This window comes from Corella eumyota, chromosome 1 (assembly GCF_963082875.1).
Source record: "Corella eumyota chromosome 1, kaCorEumy4.1, whole genome shotgun sequence".
NCBI lineage: Eukaryota > Metazoa > Chordata > Ascidiacea > Phlebobranchia > Corellidae > Corella > Corella eumyota.
Window position 1 is genome coordinate 17886487 of NC_137490.1, and position 23486 is coordinate 17909972.

Consider the following 23486-nt stretch of genomic DNA (forward strand, 5'->3'; position numbering starts at 1 on the left):
GTTTAAGGGTAATAATTTTATTTCATTTTCAGATTTTTTAAGTAAATTAATATTTGTTTAAATTCTGTTAAATTAACTAAACATGAAAATATTAGTTTTCCACATTTTTGCTGTTATTGAATCGATATGTGCATTATATTCTTATTATCGCTATGTTGATATTTATTCACTGGGATATGGAAGGGAACTCAAGTTCATGACAGTGATTAACATGGTAAGTCAAGGAGCGTAAATCTAATTAACTAATATCAAATACAGCTAAAAATAGACCTAAATATTTGTCATAGAATTTGGTTGTTAAAATATAGTGCACCTCTTTTTTTAATTTAAAAAAGGAATTAAAATTGTTGTATAATTTTTTTTGTAATTGTTTCACAGTGGCTCCAATTGGTTTATTTTCTATTATGTCTCTTTCATGATATTTCAAAGTCACAAGGAATAAGAAGATTTAAAGATAGTCTGTATGCTGCTATTATATTTCCAACTTGCCTGGTATGTAAATTTTGGTTTAAAAGTTTTTAGGATTAAGTAAATTAAACCTGTTATATATATATATATATTATATTTAATAAAAATCAGCTAATAGTTAGGTGCATTATTTAACCGGCAGCGTGGTGTAGTGGTAAGAACACTTGCTACACCACACATGGGGTCGTGGGTTCAATCCCCACTGATCTTATGCTGTAGCGCCCTTGAGTAAGGCGCTATAAATGGTACGAACTCCTGCTGAGCCAGCACTTAATCAGCGGCATAATTACTGGGCAATTATAATTTATAATATCCCAAACTGCCACTGGCAACTCGAGACTGGGTCGGAGTAACTGATGTTACTCTATGTTTAAGTCGCGCATTCGACTTTCCCACAAGGATAAAGATATATATATACAAAAAAAATTATTATTTTTATTTACACAAAATAAATAACTAGAATCTGGTAATTCTGTGTTATACGTTTTGCACTTGTGTAATTCTTAATCTAATTTATACAAAAAAGTAACCTTGATTTGTGTGTTTTGGATAAGGTTTGTTTTTTTTTACAGACTGTGTTTTTTTCATTCTGGCCAATTTATTGGTATGATCGTGAACTTATACACCCCCTAGCAAATGATTTGTATATTCCAAAATTGGCAAATCATTTTTGGGTAGGTAAAATTTCTGTTAAGCTAACATTTATATTTGCATTTGTTTTACGAATTGGTAAAAATTTTATTTTATTTTTTTAACCTTTTTATATTTGTACGTAACAAAAACCTATTTTAAATTTCTGTACATTAACATTATCTAAATAATTTTAAAATGAATTTTTCAGCATACTTTCATACTTGTAACCCTTTTTGAAGTATTTGTTGTTGGTCTGCAATATCCAAGCAGAAAAGTAGGATTCTTATTAAGTTTCATATTCGGGCTACTTTACTTGGCATTGTAAGTATATGTTAATTTATTCTAGATTATATAGTATTTATGTATTGTGAGTTAAAGTACTGTAAAGTATTTTAAATTGTTAGACATGTGATATTGTAAACATTTAAAAAAAATTTTAAAAACATGTTTAATTTAAAATAATATTTTCTTTGGTTAAGTTTTAATAAAAAACTCTGATTTTTGCAATCTGGGTAAAAAAATTGTGACTAACCTTAAAAATTTACTCAACTTTAAAAAAAAAACTTATTTCAAATAGGATTCTTTGGATCAAGTTTGCTGCGGATTTTTGGGTTTACCCATTTATGGATGGGTTTAGTTTTGTTGGATTTGTTGTGTTCCTAATTATGCAGTTTCTTTTTGGCACCATGTTTTATTTGTGTGGGGAATTTTGCAATAATATGACAGGTAATATTCTGTAACATAGGTAGAAAAATTGAAACCAAGTAACATAAAATTCATGGTTAATAAATTGTGTTTTTAGCACATTGTTTTTTTTTATCTATGCATTTAATTTTAAAAAATGAAAATTTTCGTCTGGATTTAAATATTTTTTTAACTTCTATTTTTTAGGTTGTTATAAAGAAGATAAGAAAAAATCGCGATAGATATTGCTAATAGTTTATTTAAACACCATACTAGAGTTATTGTAGACTATTATCGCCTACCAAAAAACAAATATATTTTAAATACATGATATTGTACTAAATACATGATATTGTACTGCTTTTAAATACATGATATTGTACTGCTTAATATTATTTTTAACTTTGTTTAATTTGTATGTGTTCTTCTTTAAATTATGTTTATACTTTTTTTAATCCGAATGCGTGAAGATTTTATGAATTAATAATCAGTTTAAATAAATTTTTTGGTCTTTATATTATTCTTTATATCCATTAACCTGGTGTATTTTATTATAACCTCATTTATACTTTATAATCTTCTGTGTTAACCTATTTACAATATTATTGCCATTTTTCAGCTTATTTTAAGTTTATAAAAAATTGAATGAATTTTGCATTAGTTTAAATAATTTTTAATATGAATGAAAATGAGAATAATGAGGAAAGTTCAAGTGAGGAAAATGAGCCTCTCCCTGTTGTTGCTTCCACATCTAACCAAGACACAGGGGTAAATTTAAAGTTATAATTAAAAAATTTAACCATTTATTGGCTGATGAAAAGTATTTCTTTAAAAATATTTTTAGGTATCTTTACAACCTTTGACAGGACCTTTAATGGAAATTGTCAGTACTTTATCAAACTCAGGAAATCGTGAGTGGCTTGTCAGTTTTTGTCAATGTATATAAAACATTTAATATTGAAAAGAAAATCTAATTTTTTTAAAACCCATAAATGTATTCTTGTGTTATTTTATATATGGGTTACTCAAGTTTTATGTAAGTAAAATTTTTTTCATAATTTAAATATTTTAATTTTTTTGTTTTTCAGCTGTAAATTTAAACATCATCCAACAACATGTTAATAATCCCACAGTTGTTCAACAACAGGTTATCGAAAAACAAGACAATTCCACTTCTATTCAGGGTGGGAAATTCAAAGATGCACAAATTGGCTGTGAAGTGAAACAAACAGGTAAAATATATTTACCATTTCCAGATCATTTTTTATAAATTTTAAAAATTTAAATTTAAATAAAATTATTACTAAATTTTAAAAAAAATTTTATAATTTTTTTAAGAACCTAAATCTCGAAAACGACAAATCTCTGATGAAGAAACTTCGGTAATAAAATTTTTTTATCATTTTAATTTTAATTTAAAACTTTGGGTTGTTAATTTTTTCTGCGATTTATATTTTTAATAAAAAAATAACTAAAATTTTTTTAGGGGAGTGGCCAAGGCTCAAATTGGAAAGGTACAATATATTTTTTAATACTTTTATTATTCATTTTTATTTTAATTGAGATATAAAGTAAGTATTGCAAAAGTTAGTCAAGTTTGCTCTTTCTTAGATAATCTTCAAGCAGAATCTTTGAAAAATGCTTCTTTAATGTCTGAAATTGACCCCAGTTCAGCAAAGAGAGTAAAACTTGTAGATATGGAAATAGTGCCCTTAATGGAAAATACAGGAGTAGAGCAAGAATTTTTTAGAGAAAATTTAACAGAAGAAATGCAAACCAAAAAATCATTGCCTTACCAGTTGAATTATGTTTCAACAGCACCAATAGATATCAAAGATATGTTTTCCAAAGCTAAATCCATTGCAGATGAACAATACCAACACATGGAAGAAACAGAAGCAAAATCTAAAATAATAGAAGAAAAGGGAAATATCGTTGGACTTATTGCCCCTGCAGGAGCTGGAAAAACAGTGTTTATAAAAGCTTTTATCAAAAAAATAGCAGAACAAAATCCTTTCATGTCAAATATTAAGTTTTTGTTTTATATCGACATGAAAAAGGTTAAACTCGAGAAGGAGTTAAGTCTTTTCCATTTTCTAGTTGACTACTCTGATTTAAAGGGGAAAGTCCAAACACCGGCAAACGAACATGATCTTTCAGATTTGAACAACGAGGAAGTGTTAATATTGTTTGATGGTTTACCCGTGGCCGTAGATCCTTTTTTAAATACACATTTAACTTCCGGAGATGCCAGCAGTGAGGATTTCATTGGAAATATTTTAAATGGCAGTATTTTGCCTCGTGCTTTAAAAATTCTTGCTTCCAGACCCAGAGAAATGTTTTCTTTAAATTCATCTCTTAGACCTCTGTTTATACTTAGACTGGTTGGTCTAAATAAAAATGCACAAAAAGGAATCTGCGAGAAATTATGCGGTAGTCAATCTCAAAAAGTGCAAAAGTATTTTGAGTTACAACCGAGCATTTCAGAAATTTGTTCTGTTCCTGCTCATTGCATAAGTGTGTGTAAAACCCTGGAGAGCATAAGTAATACCACTACTTCTATTCTACTTGAAGTGTTAAAGAGCTTTTGCCGATCAAGCCATGTTTCTGACTCTGAAAAAGTCAAAAATGAAATTTTAAAGGATCTTACTGCTTTAGCTTGGTTAGGTTTAAGGGAGCACAAAACAATTTTTAGTAAAACTGATTTTGAAGAGGCCAAAGCGAATTGTTTATCTCTTCAGAACTTTTTAAATACCTTTGTTACTAGCACTTTAAATTCAGATGAAAACATTTTAAAGGAGGACCAATACAGTTATTTTTTACACTTTATTTGGCAACATTTTTTTGCTGCGGTTCACCTTATTCAAGATGACTTACAGAACCAATTTATCGACTATGTTAAAGATTATCTTTTTGATAAAAAATGGGAATATGTTGCCAGATTTTTATTTGGTTTTTGTCATACAAAAACAATGAAACAAATTAGGTTAAAGTTTTCTTTTTCTTCCAATATTGGTTCCAAAAACGTTAAAATCCTACAAAACTACCTTGAAGAATTTGAGATAGATACAGAAGTTCTTATTGAAGATCAAATTAAAAGTTTTCTACAAATTTGTTCTTTGTTATATGAAGCACAATATGATGGCCAACAACTAAATAAAGTGACTTGCCTGACTAAAGATAATTTAGTTTTTCGTTTAATGGGTATTTTTCTACCAAGTGATTATGTGCATCTTTCTTATGTTTTCGAAAAACTGCAAAGAGATTTCCATATAAAATTTGATTTGAATTATGCAGGAGATGAGTTGGAAAAATTTGTTGATATCATTCGAAGTTCTCCAAAAGTAAAGGTTAATATTTTCTGTTTTATTGTCCATAACTTTTTAAGTAATTGAACATTGATTTTTTTATATATTAATACACAAGGGTTGGCTGTACTTTATTTTTTTTTAGTAGCAGGATTCTAATAATAGAAATTTTAAATTTTTTTTTTAGGTTCGAGTTTTTTCAAATGATTATGCAGTCACACTAGATAATATTGCTATTTTGGCAAAAATTTGGCCCAGTATAACAGAGGCAAATTTTGAGCAAAACAGTTTTGAGGAAGATAAATTTATCGAGTGTTTACATAAATTAATGGAAACCCTTCAAGAGCAACCTAATATTAAAGTAACTTTTTTCATTCTGATAATATTTTAGGTTTAAGTTTGAAGCAAGACATGAAGACATTAAATTATGTGATAATTAAAAAAAAATTAACAAATATGTCATGTTTCAAAGTTAGGGTTGCCATTCAGCAGATTATATTAATATTTACCTAATGTTGACATTAATAATGAATAAAAAAACTATTTACTAATATTTTAGATTAACTTGAATTTGGGGTACATTCGATTTGGTGATGAGTTTGCTAAAGAATTGGCTAAAACAATGAACAAATTTAATGAGCTTTACGTCAACTGCTGTGATATTACCTCAGTAGGAATTAAACCAATTACAATTTCATGCAAAAGTCTAGTGACCAATGTAAGTAAAAGAAATAATTTGTAAGATAAATTATATTATAATATATTGCCTTTTTTCATTATTTTATAATTTGATTATTTATAAATATATTTTCTATGGATTAAATATATTTTAAACCAAGGCTTCTACTGTATAGAAAGATTAAACATACTTTTTAAGAAAAAAACTGTTCTTTTGTTAAAATTAGTCACGGTTTAAGTAACTTAAAATTTTAATTAAATAAATTGAATGATTGTAATTTTAACTTGATAGATAACTGTGTTGTGTCTTTCGGGAAACCCTATTGGGGATGATGGGGCCAAATTTTTAGCAGAAGTTATTAATAAATTTAAAAAACTAGAAGTTGTCAACTGTGAAATAACTTCAGCTGGAGTTGGTGCTTTGTGTGAAGGATGTTTAAATTTGGAGAATCCGGTATTGTTTTTATGAAACTTTTTGTTAACTTTAAGTTGCGTGAATGTGCTTTTTTGCCTTTGTTAAAGATAAATGCTGCTTTTGTTAACTAGTGTTGTAGTATATCTTTGTATCTTAAAGCTTGTTTAAATAGATATACACTTTAGAATTTATGTTCTTTAAAAAAATAGAGTCTTTGGTAAATAAGAAAATTCTGCCATGGTTTAATAGCCTTAAATAAATATAAGTAATAACCATAAAAAGTTTTTCTAAAAAATTTATTTATACTTTTTAAATTTACTTACATTTTAGATGGAAAAACTTAGTTTGTCAGAGAATAAGTTTGGAGATATTGGAGCAAAATATTTAGCAAATGTGATTGGAAAATTTAAGCATCTGGTTATTGATGAATGTGATATTACTCATATTGGAGCAAATGAATTATGTGATTCAATTAAAAAGCTATCCAACCCGGTACGTACTATTATTTTGTCTTAAACTAAAGTTTATATTTGAAGTTTCTAATTCTATGTTTAGTTTTTATCTATTGAAAATTTTCATTTTTTTTTGTGAAAAAAAAAAAGATACAGTAAATTTTTTTTTAAATATTTTTGATTAGATCTCGGTGTCAATAAAGTTGAATAATTTGGGTTATGAGGGAGCATTATCTTTTTCAACATGCCTAAAAAACATACCAAGGTTGGAAATCTTTGGTTGTCAATTAACCAAAGAAGGAGAAACTATCTTGTGTCAAGCCATTTCTGAGCAAGAAAACAAAACTGTAAGTTATCGCAAAAACAAGAAAAAATTATTTTAATTTTTTTTATTTTATGATTTTTAAAATTGTTTTATGTTCAATATTTTTAGGAGTTAGACCTTTCATTGCCAATTGAAGGCAGTGATTCACCAGAAATAAAATGAAAAACAAACAATTGTTGTAAATTTATAGTTAATCAGGTTACAATTGTTTTTTGCGGGTTGCTTGCCCGTTTTTTATATAAAATAGATTAGATTTTTAAAAAAGTTTTATATTTAGTTTACCTTTTTTGATTTCTAATTTACCTTTTCTTCTTTCGATTAGATTTCTTATCTATTTTTTAGATGGCAAACCTAAATTTGATTTTATTTTAACGTGTAATTTGTTTAATATTTTAATAGAAAAATTTACCTATATGTCAACTTTTAATTGGTATATATACACTTACTTTTTGTATAGAGATTGTATAGAAATTTTATAGAGTCTGTACCTTTGTTATGTATTTTGAATTTTTTAATATTTTGTAGTTTCATTATGTACAGCTTCAGTAATAGTTTATATATGCATAGTTTTTATATATAAAATTCAGAAAAGTTCATTATTAGCACTGTTTTTATTTCCAAGCTTTTTTGTAATTGAAGTTCTTTAATTATGTTTATTATTCTTTACTTTTTTATTTTCTAATTGGTGTGCTTACAAAGTTTCTTATGCAACGTTTCTTCAATAATGTTTAGGTATTTTAAATTTCCACTGATTCTACTTAATTCTGTACCAAGTAAGGCAACATAATTTTTTTTAGATTTTTTTAATAAAGTTAAATAGGAAATTCTGTAAAATGAAATTAGCTACTGTATATCACTTGTTTGGGTTTATATGGAATATTTTATCGTTGGTGATGTATCGAATTTATGTTTCACCTACAAGAAAATTAACATTTGGAGGCCCATGGAAATTTCTGACATTTATAAATATGGTAGGTTTAACTTCAACATATATTTGTATTATATGGGTAACTATCTTAACGGAAATTTAATATGTTTTAGCTTCAATTTTATATATACACCAAGTAGTATGTTATTTATAGGTCCTAGATTATTTTTTTGTAGATACATTGCCATAAATGCTTACTTAAGTTATATTTTAGATATATTAATTTAATATTTTTTTTAGACTCTTCAAATGCTTTTGTTCACTCTTTGTGTACTGGTTGACATTTTGTCTCATTTAGGATACAAAAAAGTGGCAGCAAAAATATCTAGAATAAGAGGATATTATTTGGCATCATTAGCTTTTCCTGTTACAATAGTAAGTACTAACAATATTAATTTAAATTATTTTTGTTTATCGTTTTAGAATTTCAAAAATATTAACTTGTTGTTACTGCATTAATTATTATTTAAATTTTTTTAATGTTTACCATTCGTTTTAAATAAATTGGGATTTTTTTTAATAGTTAATGTAAATTTTTACCATAATTTATATTTAGTTTGTCTTTTCAACTTTTTGGGGAATTTTTATGGTGGACAGAGAACTGGTTTACCCAGCAAAATTGGATAAAATTATTCCGGTTTTTTGTAATCACGTTATGGTGAGTAATATAAAATTTACAGAGGCCTATTATAATAAATTTTTGTATAGACATTTAATAAAATTCTTCCATTAAACCTTTAGCATTCCTCAATACTGCTTAGTGTTTTTGAAGTAGGAATGTTAAAGCATAAATATCCTGCAAGAAAATATGGTTTACTGGTATCCTGGTCATTCGCACTTCTATATTTATGTTGGTTAGTATTTGTTCTGATTTAATTAAAAAAACATCACAATTTGCTGTAGGTATATACTTTATTACCAAATAGAAAATTCTTCAATTTTTTTTTGTTCAGGATTTTTGTGATACATGCTAACACTGGATATTGGATTTATCCAATTCTTGGCGTTTTAAGTACACCAAGTTTTTGCTTCTTTATTACTATTTTGCTTTCATTCTTTGGAGTTTTATATTTATTTGGGGAATATTGCAATAAAATAACAGGTACAAAAAAAATAAATAAATTTAACAGATTTTGTTTATAGATGAAATACTAACATATTTTTATTTTTTAGGAAGTTATCAAGAACCAATAAAAACAAAATCTTCATAAGCTTGTTGATATGTGTTAAAATTAAATTTGTTGAAGTGTTAAATTTGTATTTAATTAATGTACGATGATCAAAATATTGTATATACTTTTGTGTATCAAATTTTATTTTTTAATTCCTTATGCATGTACTAGTCTATTAACTTAGTTAGGCTATTTAGTTTATATTAAGTTTCTTCAATGTTTTGTTTAAATATTATATGTTAGTATTTAATTTTTTTATATATTATGCAATATTGTTGTTTTAGCATTAATTTTATGCTTTTTATTGGATAAAAAATATTAATGAATAATCACTAGGCAGATAAAAGCATTTTATAAAATTCTAAGAATTTGTTTTAATAAAACTGATTTATGAATTAAAATATTTTGTTTTTAATCAAACAGATTTAAGAATAAGGAATGGTCCTTTTAAGTATTTGTGTTTTATGTGGACTACCTGGCTCTGGTAAAACTACCTTATCATTAAAAATCAAAAAAAACTCGGATTTTCAAACCATTCATATTTGTTATGATCAACTTATTCAGTGGATTGACCAAACTCAAACAAATTTAAAAGAGGAACGAAGAAAAATTGTTGAATTTGTTCAATATCTTATTAAACTGTGCAAGTGTAATATTGATACTAAAATAAACGATAACATTCAATCAACCATAAATCTAGAAGAAGCCAGAAAGTTGGTGTCTGAATGTAAAGGTTTAACTTCTGTTACTTCTGAAGTTAAAGTTCTGTTTTTAATTGATGATAATATGCAATACAGTGGTATGAGGCATGAATATTACAAACTAGCCCAAGCAAACTCAACAGGATTTTCTATTATCTATACCCAATGTTTATTTGATATATGCAAGGGCAGAATTGATAAGAGAGAACATGATGAAAAAAGGAAAACTTCTTTGTTGAATTCTCTTTTAAGAATAAATGCACAAATGGAAATACCAGGTTGTTGCAATTGGGAGAAAAATATTTTTCAAATTGTTTCTACTTCATCTTTGCCTGATTTCGATACAAAAAAAATATATTTAATGTTAAACAACACTTTTAAAAATCCATTGCATTTAATTAAAGTAAATGAAAAAGAAATACTGAAAATTAAATTAATTAACATAAATAATGTAAAGCACCAATCTGATATTTTATTAAGAAAAATAATTGGCAATATTATGAAAACTAACAAAAAACTTAATTATAAATTTCTGTTAGAATTAAAAACAAAAGTTTTAAATGATATTAAAGATATTAATGTTGACTCATATTTTATTGATCAAAATTTAAAAAGTGATTTACTTAATAAAAAAGTTAATAATCTGTTTAATGCTTATTTAAATGAACAAACCAAATTGCATTAGTAATTTTGTTTACATAATTTTTTGAAAACAATATTGCAATGGAAAATAAAAATATTTAATTTATTCGTTTGTATATAATAGTAAAATGACAAAAACATAATGCAAAATAATACATAGTAAGAAATTTATTTTTTGTTTTAACAATGACAATATTTTGCTGTAAAAAACAAAGCTAGAGCTCTTCTGTAGTATTCCAGAATAAATTTTTAGTTCTTGTTAATAGGTTATTCAAGTTGAGTGTCATGTTTTTGGTGAATTGAATACACTTTGGGTTAACAACGCTGCAATCAGGATGTGCTTTATAGTTTTCACAGCAAGTAAATACAGTGCCAGCAACAGACAAAAATATAATGAGGATAAAGACAAGAAGTAAAGTAGGGGGCTCTGCACAAAAGTTATTAATTAATTTGTAGATCTTTAAAAATAAGATTGATATTGACAATTTTAGACCTACTTGTATTTTCTGAATTTTGTTTCTTTATATCTGTTTCAATCTTATCAGAATCAGAATCGCTCGTTGATAAATCTTGATCAATTTTAGGTTTCCATAGACCCCTATTAAATGAAAATTAAAAATACGTATTTAAATGACTTCATAAGCTTTTACTTAGGTAAAAAAAAACTATTAAGAATGTTTGTTGGCAACAATTTAGTATATTAAAAATTATTGTTTTCTTTTAATTAACTACTATTCATAGTGGATATATTTTTATTTTCATATGTAAATTAGGTTGTTTTTAAGAAATAATTTATTGTTAATTACCTTCGTTTTCTACTTTCAGTTCGTTTGTTTTTGCTTCGCAAATTCATTTAGATTTTCTATTATACAGGAAACATCAGGTTTTATCATTATTTGTTTACAATCACACGTGGCAGATCACGTGATGTCAGTGTTGTCAAAATATTTTAAATGCTTTGATAAAAATATTATTTTGTGTTTCAGCCTTTTTTATTTCAACTAGTTCTAGTTTCAAAAAATAGAATTTAAAACCAATGTATTTTTATTTCAGTATACCATAGTATTGCACAACAGGCAATTTAAAGCAGAAAACATGTCAAAGGACATAAAAATTAATCAGCATAAACTTTTATTATTATAAAATTTACAAAAATGTCAACCAAAAAATTATGAACTCATTTTAAATTGCACAATTACTAGATATATTTTAAAACATACTAGCACCCCTTTCTAATCAAAAAGATAAAAATATTATTATTTTAACAAGAGTTATATTCTTGGATGTTTGCTTTGGCCCTGTTGTTGTAATATCTTAAGATAGTTCGACATCCAAGTTATGCATTCGTTAACTTTTTCTTTTCCTATCACCCAATATTGTAACAGATTGGTTTGCAATTGAGCAGCACAATCTTCAACTGATTCTCGAATTATGGTGAACTTTAAATTAAACTTTTCGCAGTAGGGATTGACTTTGTTTGTGTCACAATAAAAATAAATTCCAACTCCAATAGCAGTAAGGGCAACAAAAAGATAAAACCACTTGCTTCCAAAGAAACCTAGTAATGCAAAAAACAATTTTGATGTTGTTATAAGTCAATAGGTTATTAAAAATTTCAAAAGAAAAGAAAATAATTTTTTTTTAAAATTACTATTACCTGTTTTCCTTGAAGTCTTTGATTCCATTTGCATTGATTTATTTTCCTCAACTTCCTCTTCAAGCTCACTCTCAGAAGTGTTCTCTCTCTCCTCTAATCTTCTTCGTTCTTGCTCTTCCTCCCATTCTTTCCTGAACAGATATTTAAAAAAATATCGTCATAAACAAGTTTCAAATAAGGGTTCAAAAAATGTTATTCACATACCTTTTTCTTTCTTTTTCTAATTTGCGTTCATGTTTCTTTTTGTTTGCTAATTTTACTGCCTCCTTTTTGGCCTGAGCTTCTTTTTCTAAAGTAAAATAATAATTAAATTAGTTTGACAATTAAAGTATTTTAAGCGACACAATTAAGTTTAAAACTACCTCTTTTGTCTTGCAAAAGTCTTTGGCGTTCTCTTTCTTGATTAGATTCAGCAGTTTTCATGATTTGAACAACACTGATTGCACATTTTTTACACTGCTTGTCATCCAAACAATCACCAACAATTTTTGCAAACACCGGATCTAGACAATTATCTTTTAAATCCAACCACTTTAGATTTCTGAGGTGGCAAAAACTAACAGGTACCATCCTGCAAAGAAAAATAAAATACAAACATTATATATACTTCTTAATTTAACATATAGGCTACATATATTTATATATATATACAGTAAAACTACATATTATTAAATGTCGCAAAATATCCCCTAAAAATTATTTTGTGTTTATGTTTTGATATTAAAAAAAATTGTTTACTTCAATTTGTTTTGGAATAAATCAAGATGTTGCAGTTGCTCCAATCTTCCAAAATCATTTGGGAGTTCAGTAAGTTTATTTTTGCTTAAGTCAAGTTTGATGATATGCTTCAAGGAGGTACAAAAACTATCAGGAAGGATTGTTATTAGATTGCAAGATAAATCAATAGAATTTGCTTTGGATATTGAGGCCTGAATAATACACAAAAATATCCAAATTAATAAAACTTATAAGTTACAATTTCTTAAAGAACACATTCTTTATTCATTTTGGTAAAAAATAATTTTAAGTAATTATTAACTTACGATTTCTTTAACAGGGACTTTCGTAATCGACATTAAACTCAAATCCATTTCCTTACCCTCAGTTCGACTTTTCAACTCCTTAACTGTCAGTTTTTCCGACATTTTAATAACTTCTAACGTTATTTAATTTTTTTCAATGACAAAGTTTTACTTGAAGTTCAGTTCAAAGTTTGTAATACAAGAAAACATTTGTATTGTGTTTGTTATTGCGTGTACAGTGTTTCCAATTATTTTTTAATATTGACACGTATTTTTTTAAATTAACTATCCTTATTAATTAGTTTACGTCAATGTTGTTAAAAATTAAAAATTTTTAAATATAAATTTTAGTTTTTACAAAGTTTAATAAGACATATAAGTTATGTAAATTTTGTATTAAACAATAATAAAACAAATGTGTGGCAGAGACCCAAGCAAAGTCGGATTAAACGATAAAAAAACATTTTGTGTTTTACTAATTAGCAGTACAATAAAGGATTTTCAACTGTCCAAGTCCTTTATTTTTAAAAAACAAGGTAATGTTATAGCCAACAAATATTTTAATTTTTAAAATGTATCAATCACTTGCTTATAAGATCGCGTCGTCAAATACAGTTAAAAGAAACATTTTCAACAAGTTTTTACCTGTTTTGACTCAAAATGCAAGAGGTTTCAGTCATGCTCTTAAAACAAAAGAAAATACCTGGGTACCCACAATTGGTTTAGAAATTCATGCACAAATTAATTCAAAAACAAAACTTTTTTCTGGTACCGAAAATCAATTTACCAGCCAACCAAATGTAAATGTTTCAAATTTTGATGCTGCTATGCCAGGTACTCTACCAGTCTTGAATAAACAATGTGTCAAAGCTGCAATATCTACAGGGCTTGCACTAAACTGTACGATTAATAAAACTTCCTATTTTGACCGAAAACATTATTTTTATTCTGATTTACCACAAGGTTATCAAATAACTCAATGGAGAAAACCGATTGCCGTTAATGGGTGCTTCAAGTTTCCAACAAAAAATGGTGAAGAGGTTAAAAAACTTGGTATTCAACAAATACAAATTGAATCGGATAGTGGGAAGAGCATGCACGGCGAAGAAAATTTGATATCTCTTATTGATTTAAACAGAGTTGATGCTGGGCTAATGGAAATTGTTACCTACCCTGGTTTAACAAGTGCAGACGATGCTTGCTCATTTGTAAATGAACTTCACATGACTTTATTATACCTTGGAACATGCCTAGGGAAAATGGAAGAAGGTCAGTTTCGAGTTGACGTTAATATATCACTCAGCAAACTTGGTGAACCGTTAGGCACTAGAGCTGAAGTCAAAAATATAAATGGCTTAAAACATATTCATCAAGTGATTGATTTCGAAATTAAAAGGCAGAGTAGAATATTGGATTCGGGTAAAATTGTAATAGCAGAAACAAGAGGATTTGATCCCTTAACTGGCATAACAAATTCTATGAGAAATAAAGAGTTAGCAAAACAAGATTATAGGTTTATGCCTGAGCCAAACCTATTACCCTTAGTTTTGTCTGATGATAATGATTTGCCTACAAAATCTGATAACTTTTTAAACATTGACAATATAAGACGCGAGCTACCCATGCTACCTGGTGAAATTAGAAATATTTTAATTAACAAACACTCTTTACTTTTTGATCAAGCTGATTTTTTGTTGTCCAGAAATTATGGCATGTTTTTTATTAAAGTATTACAGCATCAACCTGAGTTGTCTGGATTTTTGGTTTGGGACTGGATGAGAATTAAACTGACAACCTACCTTGACAAACATAACTTAGAGTTGTCAGAATGCTCCATTACTGAATCCCAGCTTGCAGATCTGTTAATTTTACTTCAAAAATATGAAATAAATAGTTTGAATGCATGGGAGGCATTTAACTTAGCCGCTGAACAAAATAAAACTCCCATTGAAATTGTAGAGAAAAAAGGGTGGAAATACATTACAGATCTTGATGTAATAACCACTATGTGCCAAAAAGCAATTGATGTGCTTGAAAATGAAGACCCTGTTTTATTAAATAAATATAATCCTAAAAAACCTAAACTGCGCTCGAATAAAAAAATTATTGAATACCTGCAAAGTCTTATTGGTACAACTTGTGGTGATAACCCAAAACCACATTCTAAACTAGTTCGTTTAAAATCAATTGAATTATTAAATAAAAAGTTTTCTAAATAAGTTTTTTGTTACATTTTTATTTTTTGTTTAGATTTAAATATTTGTTTCTTGTAAACGTAATTACCATTAGGAATATTTTGGTACACCAAAGTCGTATGTAATATGGCGGTCCATTTGAAGAAAAGAGCTTGTGAAGAATTCAGTCAAGTAATCCAAGAACCAAAACCCCAAGTAAATAGCAATTGTATTTTACATTATCTAATTAATATTATTTAGATATCAACCATTTAAAAACATATATATATACTCTTAATACAATACAATATCACAGATTTAGACCAAATCAAACTGTATCACATTGTTATCTATAATTGTTAAAAAATATTTTCGATGGGCCTTTTAAAATAAAATGTTGGTATTTTAAAATAAAATTTTTGGTATTTGCAATTAAAGTTTTACAAACATATTACTGGTAATTTTTAAAGGTTAAAAAGCTGAGGTTATCCAAACCATCTACATCTGCACCTTCCAGTTTCAAACTTGAAGATTTTAAACTCAAATTAGATGGATCTTCTCACGAAGTTTTACAATCCTTAATGCAATTTACGAAGTAATAAACAAACTTTTTCAGTTAGTTGTCATATTTTATGCAAATTTTAATTTTTTTTTAATCCAAAACTAAAATAAAAAATAGCATTATAACAATTTTTTTTATTTCTGTCTTACTTATTGTTTCACAGAAAACTTCCAGTACCGCCAGAATATGTTCAACAAATTCTTGAAGCTTTAATAAAACATTTTAAAGTTGAGAAGGACAGTGCAGTGAGGGTGAAAATAGCTTGGATACTGGACCAACTTTGTTCAACTCTTGGTTTTTATCCAATCAGAGCAATTGAAGATATTATAACTCTTTTAGATACAGAATGTAAGCCTAATTTTTTTATTATTCTGGCAATCTATGTTTAGTTTTGCAAGTTAATTTTTTATGTAAGGTTTTTCTAAAAACTTTATTTAAATTTTAAGTACTGTTGTAAACCTAATTGTTTTATACATACATGTAGGTTTTTTTTATACTACAGTCTAATAAACTATAAAAATCTAGTTTAAAATCCTATAATTGCTTAATATTGTGGAATATATCAATTTTAATTTAATTTTTAGCATCTGGAAAAGTGGTATCTCAACTATGGAGCACAATTCTTTCCATTGCTCAAAAGTTACCAGCAGAAAAATCATTGCACCAGAAATTGGTTGATTTAGCTTGTTCAGCACTTTCTGATCACCATCAAGAGGTAATTTATAAAAAATTGTTTAACATGCAAATTAACAACTAGAATATATATAAATATAATCGCATGTAGTTAATTAACAAAAATTACTTCATTTCCAAACAGTTTTAAATTTTTTTTTTATAAGCGGTTTAATATTGAGACACGTTGGTTTGTTTTATTTAAATAGTTTTAATAATTTAAGGTGAGGTGTCAGTGCCTTTCTGTTATTGGTAGTCTTGGCAACAACAAAAACTCAAGTAAACTCGGCTCCGATCGAAAGTGGGATCAGGTGAATGTACACACCCTAGTGGCTGATTATTTTGGCGATCCCGAACCACGTGTTCGATGCAGTTCACTTCGTGCTTTGGTAATTTCTTTTTATAAACATAAAAAGGATTTTTTTTATTTACTTTTTTAAACATAAAACTAGTTTTTATGTAAAGGCCAAGCTAGGTTCTTGCTTTTTTATTTTTATTTAACATTTTTGTTTTTGATTTTTAAAACTTTAAATCTTTGTTTAGATAAAAATGCACCAACGAGGACAACGTTTAGACTTAAGTGTTTATGAACAAGCTTGTTCAGCATTAAATGATGATTACAGTCAAGTTAGGTTTATTGCAGTGGAACTTGTGTGGATTATAAGTCACATTTACCCTGAAAAGTAAGAATTAATACATTTAGGTTTTGTTTAGTTACACTAAATAAGCTCAAAAAATTAAAAAAATGATTTTTAATTTTTTTCCTTATGCAGTTATATTGTTAATATAATTTTTTTTGCATTTTTTGTTTTGCATAATAAATTTCAATTGAATTTAATTATATTTTTTAATTTAAGTCTGGTAAAAGCTCCATATTCAGATGAGAAGTTGCGATTAGTTGATGATGCCTTTGCTAAAATTTGCAACCTTTTTAATGACAGTTCATACAAGGTACTTAAATTTTGTATTTATGTTATTTCTGTTCATTTATTTTTATTTTTGATCCTTTGTGTAAAGTAAGTTTTTAATATTTTTTTAGGTTCGAGCTGAAGCTGCCAGATTATTGGGCTCCATTCACTTGGTCAGCGATAGTTTTTTATTTCAAACTCTTGACAAAAAACTTATGTCTGACTTAAGGGTAAGTAGTTTAATTAACAAATACTAAAATATGCTTAGTTAGTAATGTAAAATTTAGAAATATGACACCAGTACTATTTTATTACATTTTAAACATTAAAATATTTATATTCTTTAAATTTTTTTAGAAAAAGAAATCTTTAAATGAGCAAGCAAAAGAAGGTTTTGTCGAGGAGTTTTCCACTGGAACAAAATGGGCGGATGATGCTCCGAAGAATGACTTTAACGCAGATGCAACGATGTTGATGAACAGTGGAGCTTGTGGAGCATTTGTGCACGGGTTAGAAGATGAAATGATGGGTGAGAGGGGCTTGATTTTGTTTTACCTTAATACTTAGAAAAAATATATAAATTTGTACAAGTACATTATTACGCACATTTTTTATTAAGTCTAACTTATCTATTTTTTTTACTTGATTTTCTGTCATATGATGCTAATGCTTTTTTTTATTTTCTGCCATGTGATGTTAGTGCTACTTTTTTTATTTTGGGTAAACTTAGATAATTTTTTAGAGGTGAGAATGGCTGCAGTTGATTCTTTAACAGAACTTGCTGCACAACGAAGCAACTCAAGTTTTGCACAGGTACAATACAATAAACAAGATTTCTAATCTGGTTAAATAATATGAAACTTACAATTAAAATGGTTGAATTTATACTTAACAAACTGATGTTTTATTCAGGCAGCATTAGATTTCTTAGTTGATTGTTTGAATGATGAAATTGAAGCAGTTAGATTGAATGCTGTTAACTCCTTACACAAAATTGTAGAGGTAATAAAAAATATCACATTTTATTATTAGTCATATTGCTATATATTTTAATCTGTTAATTTAATAGTAATGTCATCTTCATTTTATAAATTTTGTGAGTTTTAAAATTATATTATTTTTCTAGCATGTCACATTATTAGAGGACCAGTTGGATAATGTTCACTCAGCTATGGAGGATGCTGGGAAGGAAATAAGAGAAGGAATTCATCAACTTTTAAGTAGTTGCAGGTAGAGCAACATTATTTAAAATGAATATATACCTAAAATTAATTGAATTTGTTAGTAAACTGGATATGTTTTTTTGTAAAATCTAAACAAAAATTAATTTAAATTAATAATTTTGATTTTGTTTGGTAGTTTGATGTCAAAAGCCTGCTTGTATGACACAATTATGATGTTGTTAAAAAACCTGAACAAATATCCACAAGATCGCCAATCTATTTGGAAGTAAGTTAAAACAAATAAATAATTTTTTCCAAAGAAAAATACTAACTTTCTGATTTTTTATAGAACTCAGCAAGCCTTAGGTAAACACCACAGTAATTTGGTTTACCTTTTAGTTCCTCAACTTTTATCTTGTCATCCTTTCTTCGATACTTCGGAACCTCAGATGGATGATCCATGTTGTATCCTTTATTGGGACTGTAAAAATTAATTTTTTTGTAAAGGACTGTAGTTATAACTTGTTAAAGTTGAAAATTTTTTGCATTTTCATTGTCATTTGTAAATTTTATTAACTTAATTACATTTTAATAGAAATCTTTTTACTCTAAATTGTTATTTTAATTTAAAAAAATCTAGTTTAGTTAAGTTTACACCTTTCTATGTACATTTACTTTTACTAATAATTTACCAATAATTCACAATTCATATTTATTTGTCTTAACAATCTTCTTACAAAGATATTGCTGTGTTAATTCTGGTGTTTAATGCTGCAGTAACCTGCCCCCAGTCTATCCAATTATTCCCTGAACATGTAACAAGACATTATCATTATCTCAGGGATAGTATTCCTGATCTTGTACCACAACAAATCAAGGTAAAATATGTTTCCAGATATTAAACACAAACTTATGCATACGTTTAGATAGAGTATTTTATTTTAAGCTGTTTATTTGTCGTTAATAGAGTAGCTACTTTCAGCCAACATTTGCCAATAATAATTTTTTTTATTTTTTTATTCTTTAGGCCTTGAACATTAAATATACAAGCATTTTTTGTCATACATTTTAAACATATTTTGTTGATAAATTTTAGTTAACCAATTTGAATGAATATTTTTAGTTGACTTCATTCACAACTGGAGTAGATTCTTTGATAAAATCTCCACCACGTCCTGGTTCAAATTCTGATCCAACTCAGTTTCTAGTGAAAACTATGAGTAGAGTTAAAAACTTACAGGTAAATAAGTAATCAAGCAATAAACTTAATCTTCACAAAAATGTAAATTTTAGTAATAAAATATATGATTTAAAACTTTTAATTTGTATACTTTTTGTTAAGTTTTATGATAGGCTGCAAAGGCTTTTTCAATATTTAGTTTAATTTTAATTCTTGTAGGCCCATCAGCCTGCAGCACAGAGAACAATATTAGAATGCACAATCCGAGATTTAAGACACACCGCTCTAATTTCACCAAACCTTGCTTCCACTGCTCAGTGTTCTGCAGATTTTCTACAAGCTCAACTTCTGTTATCTAAAGTAATTACATTTTAAAATAAAAATATTGTATTTTGTTGGGGTAACATTTACTTTCCCACATCGAGGATAAAGTTTTATATATATATATACAAATAAAAGTTCAATTTTAGGTTTGTTTCATATTTTACTGAACAAACTAAACTTAAAATTGTTATACTATTTTGTAGTTTTAAAATTTTTATTACCTGTTTTTTAAAGTGATTATAGTTTACTACTACATTTTCAAGGCTTTGTTTGTTTTTCAAATTTGTGTAAATTTTTAAAATGCAACTAATTAAAAAAACTTTTAACAACAAAGGTAGTTGATAAGAAAGGTTGGTCAGGATCAACTTATATTTGTGCTCAACATCTTGCTTTTGCTAAACCTGCTGCTTTGCAAATTATACAACTTACTTATGAGGTGCGGTTAATTTATATAAAATGTTTTATTTAAAAAGTTGATAGGGATATTTAAAAATATATATTTTTGTTGTAAATAATAGTTATTGTCGTGTGCTGGGATGTTAGTATTATTATTTTAATAATTTGATTTGCTGTTCCTTTTTTTTAAACTTTTTTTAAGTTATTTTAAATTAATATTTTTTAGCTTGAACACTTGTATATTGGGTTAAGTTCCAATGAAATTGGTTTAGTTCGCCAGTTAAGACTAAAAGCTCAAGCTTTATTGTTTGTCATCGAAATGCAAGAAGCTAACCAATCAGCAAATGCTAGGTAAAGAAAAAAATAATTCAATAATTTTTTAAATATTAAGGTTACTTTTTTTTAATTTGAACTGTAATTTTTCTTTTAGCCAATTACAAAAATCTAAGAGACCCAACTATCTTTGCGATGATTTTTTTGCGAGTGTAAAAGAAGCACAATCTTATATTAACGCCAGGAATATATCACCCGATTCATTTACAAAGACTTTGTTTAACGAATTGTTAAAATTGTCAACTTCAAGAAAACCATCGCTTGTCGTAAAGTTGTTACAACCCTTGTTGTCGCACTATAGTGTCTCTGAAGTTGACTTAAATAACATGGTAATGTTAAATAATATATTTAATGGTAATTACAAAAAAAATTTGATTTTATGGTAATATTAACAACCTTATTAACTAGGTTCAAAGGTCAAATGTTGTGGTTCATGAACCTAGGTCGAGGTTAGATTCCCCAATTCAGTTTAGTGCTGGACTTGCTGCTTGTTTAAATGTTGAAATTACTTGTGAAAATATCATGGATCCATTAAATGAAATAAGGTAAAAAATATTAAAAGTTAGATTTTATTAATTTATAAATTTTGTTTTAAGCTATTTAAAAAATTTTTTGCATACATTGTTTATCAGATTTTTGTTATTTTTTGTCTTAATTGTAAACATGTTACTAAATCTTGTATCTATACTTTTCCATTTTTGTTTACTAAAAGGTCGAATTAATCAAATTATTTTGTTTTTGTTAGGATACAAGTAACATACCCTGATTCAACCAACCAAATATTTCAACTTCTTCATACAGATGTTAAACAAATTACTTTATTTAAACATCAGATTAACTCAAGGGTAAATATATTAATAATTTACCGTTCAAAAATTTTTATTTTTTAGTGAGAAAATTTAAACTTAAATTAAAAGTAAGTGGTAACATTGTACATTCACTTTTTGGAATTTTTTTTGATTTCTTTTATAAAATTTTTATTTTAGGTTTATTTAAGTCATCAACAATGGACCGACTCTTGCGTAATTAAAATCCAATTTCTGAAGAAATTTAGCAAGGGTAATTTCGAAAGCAGCACAAAAGACCACACTGGCTTATTACCACTTTGTAAGCCAGTAGAAGTTGCATTACAGCCCAAACCAACATCTCGAGTTTAACTAATTATATCGTGACGTTTGACATTGTAATGTATAAAAATAAAACATGTATTTACTCATGCAATTATGGATTCAAAATTTTGATCATTACCAGAGTTATATTACGGACTATGATTCAAAATGTTTTTAATTAGCAAATAAACGTGTTATGTCAGTTTTAGGAAATTTTCAGGGTTAGTAGAACAAGCAATTTTATACGATGTGGTTTAAACAACACATTTTTTATTCTAAGGATATTTTTTTAATTTTTTTGAAACCACTGTTGTTGTTATTACTATTATGTAATATGTTGTTAACAACATTTTTTGCGATCTGTTTAATGTTTTTTCCGAATCAAAATCGGAAATGACGTCATAAGAACAGGATATTTACTTAAAATAGTTATTTAGAAAAGTGGTTTTAGTTAAACGTTTAAAAATATACCAAGTTACAAAACATTAATATTTTTAGTTAAATTATAAAAAAATATCTTTATAGAATTTTTAATAAAATAAATGGAAAACTATAGGCCTACCTATGGCATCAAAATTTCGGATGAAGAAAAACAATATAATGCAAAAATAATAACAAGATTAAGATGGCTAGCAATAGCTATTATGGTTTTAATTTATACCAACGCAGACACTATACAAATATACATCGATGTTTTATGGGAGTATTTACGAAATACCTGGTGGTACAAGTCAGTTTATATTGAGACAATAATAAGTGTTACTACAGCAGCAATACTGATTCGGTTTTACGTTGTTATTGCCAACAAAAAAAAGTGGTTAAAGTACAGGTAAAGTGCAGTCTACAATGCGTTTGAATTTTACAAGTTGATTATTGTTTAGTTAGTGCAAAAGATTTATGTTTTAGAATGCCAAGTAGCGAAGAGCATATTTATAAATCTGGTAGAGAGATTTTGGGATTAGCTTTAACCAATTCTTGGATATTTCTTCTTTTGGATACCTTTCATGTTAAAAGTTATGTCGGAGTATCAGAATCAGCTAAGGCTGAACAATACAAAAAATATTGGATTCAGGTAATCTTAATTAACTGATGAAAACTCAGTCGTAAAGTACAATTAAATGGAAGATTTAATGTTTATTATTTTGTTTATAGAGAACTAGATTACTACCCGAAAATTCGCCATTACTTTGCGACATAGTACGACATCTAATATTCGGAATTCTTATATTTGATTTCTTCTTTTTTATATTACATTTTTCGCTCCATCGAGTCCCAGTTCTTTACAGGTAAAATTTGTTATTATTAACACTGTCGAATTTTTTTATTGAAATTTATTTCTTTGTAGGATGTTTCACAAATTTCATCACACTGACGAAAAAATGCACGGTAGAGTAACGATATTACTTCATCCCGTCGAACTACTGTTAATTGTACTTACCGCAAATTTCAGCATGAGGGTAATGTTATTGTTAAATTCAAGTTCGATCCTTTTTCTTATATAAATTTGTTCTTAATGTGGAAAGGTCGACTGCACAACATTAGTTACTCCAACCCAGTCTCGAGTTACCTTTGGCAGTTTG

At 27.1% G+C, this 23486-nt stretch overlaps 9 protein-coding genes across 9 annotated transcripts in view; 6 read left to right on the plus strand and 3 right to left on the minus strand.

The window, feature by feature from the left end:
• LOC145757970 (uncharacterized) overlaps window positions 1–23486 on the minus strand; it is a 98246-nt gene that overhangs the window by 3834 nt on the left and 70926 nt on the right. The gene's annotated exons all lie outside the window — the stretch shown is intronic.
• Window positions 39–2246, plus strand: LOC145758038 (androgen-dependent TFPI-regulating protein-like). The gene is made up of 6 exons (XM_082572485.1): window positions 39–214; window positions 379–492; window positions 1041–1142; window positions 1310–1422; window positions 1679–1827; window positions 1993–2246. Exons 1-6 carry the CDS (start codon window positions 83–85, stop codon window positions 2025–2027), a joined length of 645 nt encoding a protein of 214 aa, XP_082428611.1. The 5' UTR covers window positions 39–82; the 3' UTR covers window positions 2028–2246.
• LOC145757938 (NACHT, LRR and PYD domains-containing protein 2-like) lies at window positions 2411–7494 on the plus strand. Its single transcript, XM_082572477.1, has 12 exons — window positions 2411–2553; window positions 2630–2696; window positions 2874–3017; window positions 3124–3167; window positions 3272–3299; window positions 3397–5135; window positions 5281–5454; window positions 5653–5811; window positions 6064–6225; window positions 6517–6678; window positions 6824–6985; window positions 7072–7494. Exons 1-12 carry the CDS (start codon window positions 2464–2466, stop codon window positions 7123–7125), a joined length of 2985 nt encoding a protein of 994 aa, XP_082428603.1. The 5' UTR covers window positions 2411–2463; the 3' UTR covers window positions 7126–7494.
• On the plus strand, window positions 7505–9223 carry LOC145758022 (androgen-induced gene 1 protein-like). The gene is made up of 6 exons (XM_082572484.1): window positions 7505–7934; window positions 8132–8266; window positions 8448–8549; window positions 8633–8745; window positions 8845–8993; window positions 9065–9223. Exons 1-6 carry the CDS (start codon window positions 7797–7799, stop codon window positions 9100–9102), a joined length of 675 nt encoding a protein of 224 aa, XP_082428610.1. The 5' UTR covers window positions 7505–7796; the 3' UTR covers window positions 9103–9223.
• Window positions 9494–10449, plus strand: LOC145763697 (L-seryl-tRNA(Sec) kinase-like). The gene has a single exon (XM_082575202.1). It carries the CDS (start codon window positions 9502–9504, stop codon window positions 10447–10449), a length of 948 nt encoding a protein of 315 aa, XP_082431328.1. The 5' UTR covers window positions 9494–9501.
• On the minus strand, window positions 10597–11294 carry LOC145758054 (uncharacterized). The gene is made up of 3 exons (XM_082572486.1): window positions 11213–11294; window positions 10904–11004; window positions 10597–10833 (listed from the first exon to the last, which is right to left on the minus strand). Exons 1-3 carry the CDS (start codon window positions 11257–11259, stop codon window positions 10622–10624), a joined length of 360 nt encoding a protein of 119 aa, XP_082428612.1. The 5' UTR covers window positions 11260–11294; the 3' UTR covers window positions 10597–10621.
• Window positions 11451–13287, minus strand: LOC145758006 (uncharacterized). The gene is made up of 6 exons (XM_082572483.1): window positions 13107–13287; window positions 12802–12992; window positions 12426–12634; window positions 12268–12352; window positions 12064–12194; window positions 11451–11964 (listed from the first exon to the last, which is right to left on the minus strand). Exons 1-6 carry the CDS (start codon window positions 13206–13208, stop codon window positions 11678–11680), a joined length of 1005 nt encoding a protein of 334 aa, XP_082428609.1. The 5' UTR covers window positions 13209–13287; the 3' UTR covers window positions 11451–11677.
• Window positions 13621–15336, plus strand: LOC145740986 (aspartyl/glutamyl-tRNA(Asn/Gln) amidotransferase subunit B-like). Its single transcript, XM_082558665.1, has one exon. It carries the CDS (start codon window positions 13658–13660, stop codon window positions 15302–15304), a length of 1647 nt encoding a protein of 548 aa, XP_082414791.1. The 5' UTR covers window positions 13621–13657; the 3' UTR covers window positions 15305–15336.
• Window positions 15336–21964, plus strand: LOC145740826 (integrator complex subunit 4-like). The gene is made up of 23 exons (XM_082558655.1): window positions 15336–15475; window positions 15730–15854; window positions 15985–16169; window positions 16406–16536; window positions 16718–16882; window positions 17037–17176; window positions 17351–17444; window positions 17533–17631; window positions 17759–17930; window positions 18144–18214; window positions 18314–18403; window positions 18528–18631; window positions 18761–18850; window positions 18914–19029; window positions 19306–19442; window positions 19688–19804; window positions 19964–20104; window positions 20403–20504; window positions 20691–20815; window positions 20895–21126; window positions 21206–21342; window positions 21543–21642; window positions 21784–21964. Exons 1-23 carry the CDS (start codon window positions 15407–15409, stop codon window positions 21952–21954), a joined length of 2913 nt encoding a protein of 970 aa, XP_082414781.1. The 5' UTR covers window positions 15336–15406; the 3' UTR covers window positions 21955–21964.

Bases quoted from the DNA above. Each gene is read 5' to 3' on its own strand.
- LOC145740986 (XM_082558665.1), top strand. From the start codon at position 13,658: ATGTATCAATCACTTGCTTATAAGATCGCGTCGTCAAATACAGTTAAA.
- LOC145757938 (XM_082572477.1), top strand. From the start codon at position 2,464: ATGAATGAAAATGAGAATAATGAGGAAAGTTCAAGTGAGGAAAATGAG. The intron at 5,455-5,652 runs GTAACTTTTTTC...CTAATATTTTAG, and splicing joins AAGAGCAACCTAATATTAAA to ATTAACTTGAATTTGGGGTA. The intron at 6,679-6,823 runs GTACGTACTATT...ATTTTTGATTAG, and splicing joins TTAAAAAGCTATCCAACCCG to ATCTCGGTGTCAATAAAGTT.
- LOC145763697 (XM_082575202.1), top strand. From the start codon at position 9,502: ATGGTCCTTTTAAGTATTTGTGTTTTATGTGGACTACCTGGCTCTGGT.
- LOC145740826 (XM_082558655.1), top strand. From the start codon at position 15,407: ATGGCGGTCCATTTGAAGAAAAGAGCTTGTGAAGAATTCAGTCAAGTA. The intron at 17,177-17,350 runs GTAAGAATTAAT...TTTTAATTTAAG, and splicing joins AGTCACATTTACCCTGAAAA to TCTGGTAAAAGCTCCATATT. The intron at 21,127-21,205 runs GTAATGTTAAAT...CTTATTAACTAG, and splicing joins AAGTTGACTTAAATAACATG to GTTCAAAGGTCAAATGTTGT.
- LOC145758038 (XM_082572485.1), top strand. From the start codon at position 83: ATGAAAATATTAGTTTTCCACATTTTTGCTGTTATTGAATCGATATGT. The intron at 215-378 runs GTAAGTCAAGGA...ATTGTTTCACAG, and splicing joins TCATGACAGTGATTAACATG to TGGCTCCAATTGGTTTATTT. The intron at 493-1,040 runs GTATGTAAATTT...TTTTTTTTACAG, and splicing joins TTATATTTCCAACTTGCCTG to ACTGTGTTTTTTTCATTCTG.
- LOC145758022 (XM_082572484.1), top strand. From the start codon at position 7,797: ATGAAATTAGCTACTGTATATCACTTGTTTGGGTTTATATGGAATATT. The intron at 8,746-8,844 runs GTTAGTATTTGT...TTTTTTGTTCAG, and splicing joins GCACTTCTATATTTATGTTG to GATTTTTGTGATACATGCTA. The intron at 8,994-9,064 runs GTACAAAAAAAA...TTTATTTTTTAG, and splicing joins ATATTGCAATAAAATAACAG to GAAGTTATCAAGAACCAATA.
- LOC145758006 (XM_082572483.1), bottom strand. From the start codon at position 13,208: ATGTCGGAAAAACTGACAGTTAAGGAGTTGAAAAGTCGAACTGAGGGT. The intron at 12,993-13,106 runs GTAAGTTAATAA...TGTATTATTCAG, and splicing joins AAGTCCCTGTTAAAGAAATC to GCCTCAATATCCAAAGCAAA. The intron at 11,965-12,063 runs GTAATAGTAATT...TTGCATTACTAG, and splicing joins AAAGACTTCAAGGAAAACAG to GTTTCTTTGGAAGCAAGTGG.
- LOC145758054 (XM_082572486.1), bottom strand. From the start codon at position 11,259: ATGAATTTGCGAAGCAAAAACAAACGAACTGAAAGTAGAAAACGAAG. The intron at 11,005-11,212 runs GTAATTAACAAT...TTCATTTAATAG, and splicing joins ACTGAAAGTAGAAAACGAAG to GGGTCTATGGAAACCTAAAA. The intron at 10,834-10,903 runs GTAGGTCTAAAA...ACTTTTGTGCAG, and splicing joins ACAAAATTCAGAAAATACAA to AGCCCCCTACTTTACTTCTT.